Source organism: Sabethes cyaneus, chromosome 1 (genome assembly GCF_943734655.1).
Source record: "Sabethes cyaneus chromosome 1, idSabCyanKW18_F2, whole genome shotgun sequence".
Lineage (NCBI taxonomy): Eukaryota > Metazoa > Arthropoda > Insecta > Diptera > Culicidae > Sabethes > Sabethes cyaneus.
Window position 1 is genome coordinate 65,696,613 of NC_071353.1, and position 2,124 is coordinate 65,698,736.

The 2,124-nt window shown below is 46.8% G+C and overlaps 1 protein-coding gene across 1 annotated transcript; it reads right to left on the reverse strand.

Moving 5' to 3' along the window:
* Window positions 1-1,044: 1,044 nt before the first annotated feature.
* On the reverse strand, window positions 1,045-1,428 carry LOC128745776 (uncharacterized). The gene has a single exon (XM_053842853.1). The coding sequence runs from the start codon at window positions 1,426-1,428 to the stop codon at window positions 1,045-1,047; it is 384 nt and encodes a 127-aa protein (XP_053698828.1).
* Window positions 1,429-2,124: the final 696 nt, after the last annotated feature.

Sequence of the window (2,124 nt, forward strand, 5' to 3'; positions counted from 1 at the left end):
AGAATGACTCGTACGGTCAAGTAAAACCTTCAGAAGCTGCTTCCAAATTGTTTACCATCAGACGAAACACTGCGAAGAACCTTGATAGAGGTAGAACTCATCGTATATTCTAGGCCATTGACACAAATCACTTCATCATCGGTTCGTCGAACGGGATACTTTCGTGGACATGCATTGGTAACAGCCCTACAGGACTGAAGGAAAATTAGAGACTGTCGAAGAACGTAGCGAACCAGCTCTGGGTACAGTGGCTGCACGATTGCCTTCCGGCTTTTTCTCGCAGGGTGAAATGGTTCTCTACTGTTAAATCGATTGAAATAAATGGCATTGTAGATTGTAGTCACCGTCGATATCAGGTTTCCCCGCACCTGCTGGCCAAAGGGATAACTGATCGCCATCAAGCCAGCGCCAGATGGGTAAGTTAGATCGGCTGTGATGAAAAGCTACTAATGGAATATACGAGCGACCAACCGTCAAGCACGCTGTGCTCGACATTGGGGTAGCAAGAAATGCAACTATGAAAGATCATTGCCGCATTGATGATGAGAGTGCTGGTAGCGCACCTTCGACAGCCACACTCACTGACGGACGAAACTTTCAAACGAGATTTGCCTAAGAAGAACTCTTGTTCGCTATAGTGCCAGGAGGAAAATATAGTTTTATCAATTTCTTCGCGAAGAACTAAAATGGATCATTTGTAACGATTTCAAGAGATGGGAATCGACTGAACCACCACTAGCCCAGTAACCACCCCGACCGGTGTATCTTAACTTCCGGATCACCGGAAGCGGAGACAAGGCAAGTGTAACAAGAGATGGGAATCGACTGAACCACCACTAGCCCAGTAACCAGGCTTCCTTTCCGGTTTTTTGCTCAGTAAATGCTCATTAGATCACATCGCCTTAACGTAATATAATTAGAAAAAGTGGTGTAAATGGCATTTGTAGAGCTAATTATTATCTACAAAATTGAGGAAGTACAGTTCTACCTGTTGTATTTACGGCACTAAAACCATGCGTCACTTTGAAATATTTCACAAACATGTTACAACATGTTGTTGAAAACTTTGTTCAGACATGCCTGATTGCGCTTACTACCCAAAGTCAGGCCCCATGTCAATGCACCATACCTTAGCACCGACATGGCAACGCTGCCCATCAGGCGTCTCTTTCTGCTGCTAGGTCCATAGCCGTTTGGCATAATCTTGGACAGCGTAGTAACCGCCGTTGATGCCTTACCACAAGCATAATCCACGTGGCTGGGGAAGTTCAGCCTGTTATCTGCCATTACATCCAGATACTTCACACTACATTTGGAAACAATCACTTGTTCCCTTACAATAATTTTGCCCTCTAGAGCCGCCTTGCGGTTACTGATCATCACCGTTTCCGTCTTATGGTGTGCCAATCGTAGACTGACGCCAGCCATTCAATCCTCTATTATGCTTATGGCATCTGATGCCAGGATTTCCACCTCTTCTAGAAACTCATCTGCCACTGTTATGGTGATATCGTCGGCAAAGCCTGTGATCTCGACCCCAGTGGGCAGCTCAAGCCTCAGCACCCCACGTACGTTCCAGTGCCCTGTGGAGTACCCGCTGTCACTTTATACTTCCGCCCCATAGGCCGTGTTGTACTCTAGCGTCCGGTTCTCGAAGTAGCTTTTAAATAACTTGGTGGCCCGATACTCTCATCCTATGCAGCACTAGCGCGATTGTACCCCAGCTAGCGCTGTTAAAGGCATTTTTGACATCGATGGTGACTATGGCACAGTACCTGTCGCCCCGACTCTTCTGTCTCTTAGGCTTCTCGGCCCTCTCTATGGCGCACTTGATGGTGTCGACAGTCGACTTCCCCATACAGAAAGTCAAACAGCGTCCTTGCCAGCCCGGTATCACTTTCCACAACAGGCGTTAGCCTGTTTAGAATTAACCACCTAGTAACTTGCCTAACGTGTCAAGTAGGAAAATTGGCCTGTACGACGAGGGATCACCTGGTGGTTTCCCCGGCTTCGGTAGCAGTATCAATCTTTGAATTTTCCATTTATCTGGAAATTCGCATACTTCTAGGCAGTTCTGAAGCGTCTCTCTAAACATATCAGGATATGCCTGGATCGCCGCTTTGA

What these genes read in the sequence shown, in the direction of transcription:
- LOC128745776 (XM_053842853.1), bottom strand. Translation starts at nt 1,428, where the DNA reads ATGGCTGGCGTCAGTCTACGATTGGCACACCATAAGACGGAAACGGTG.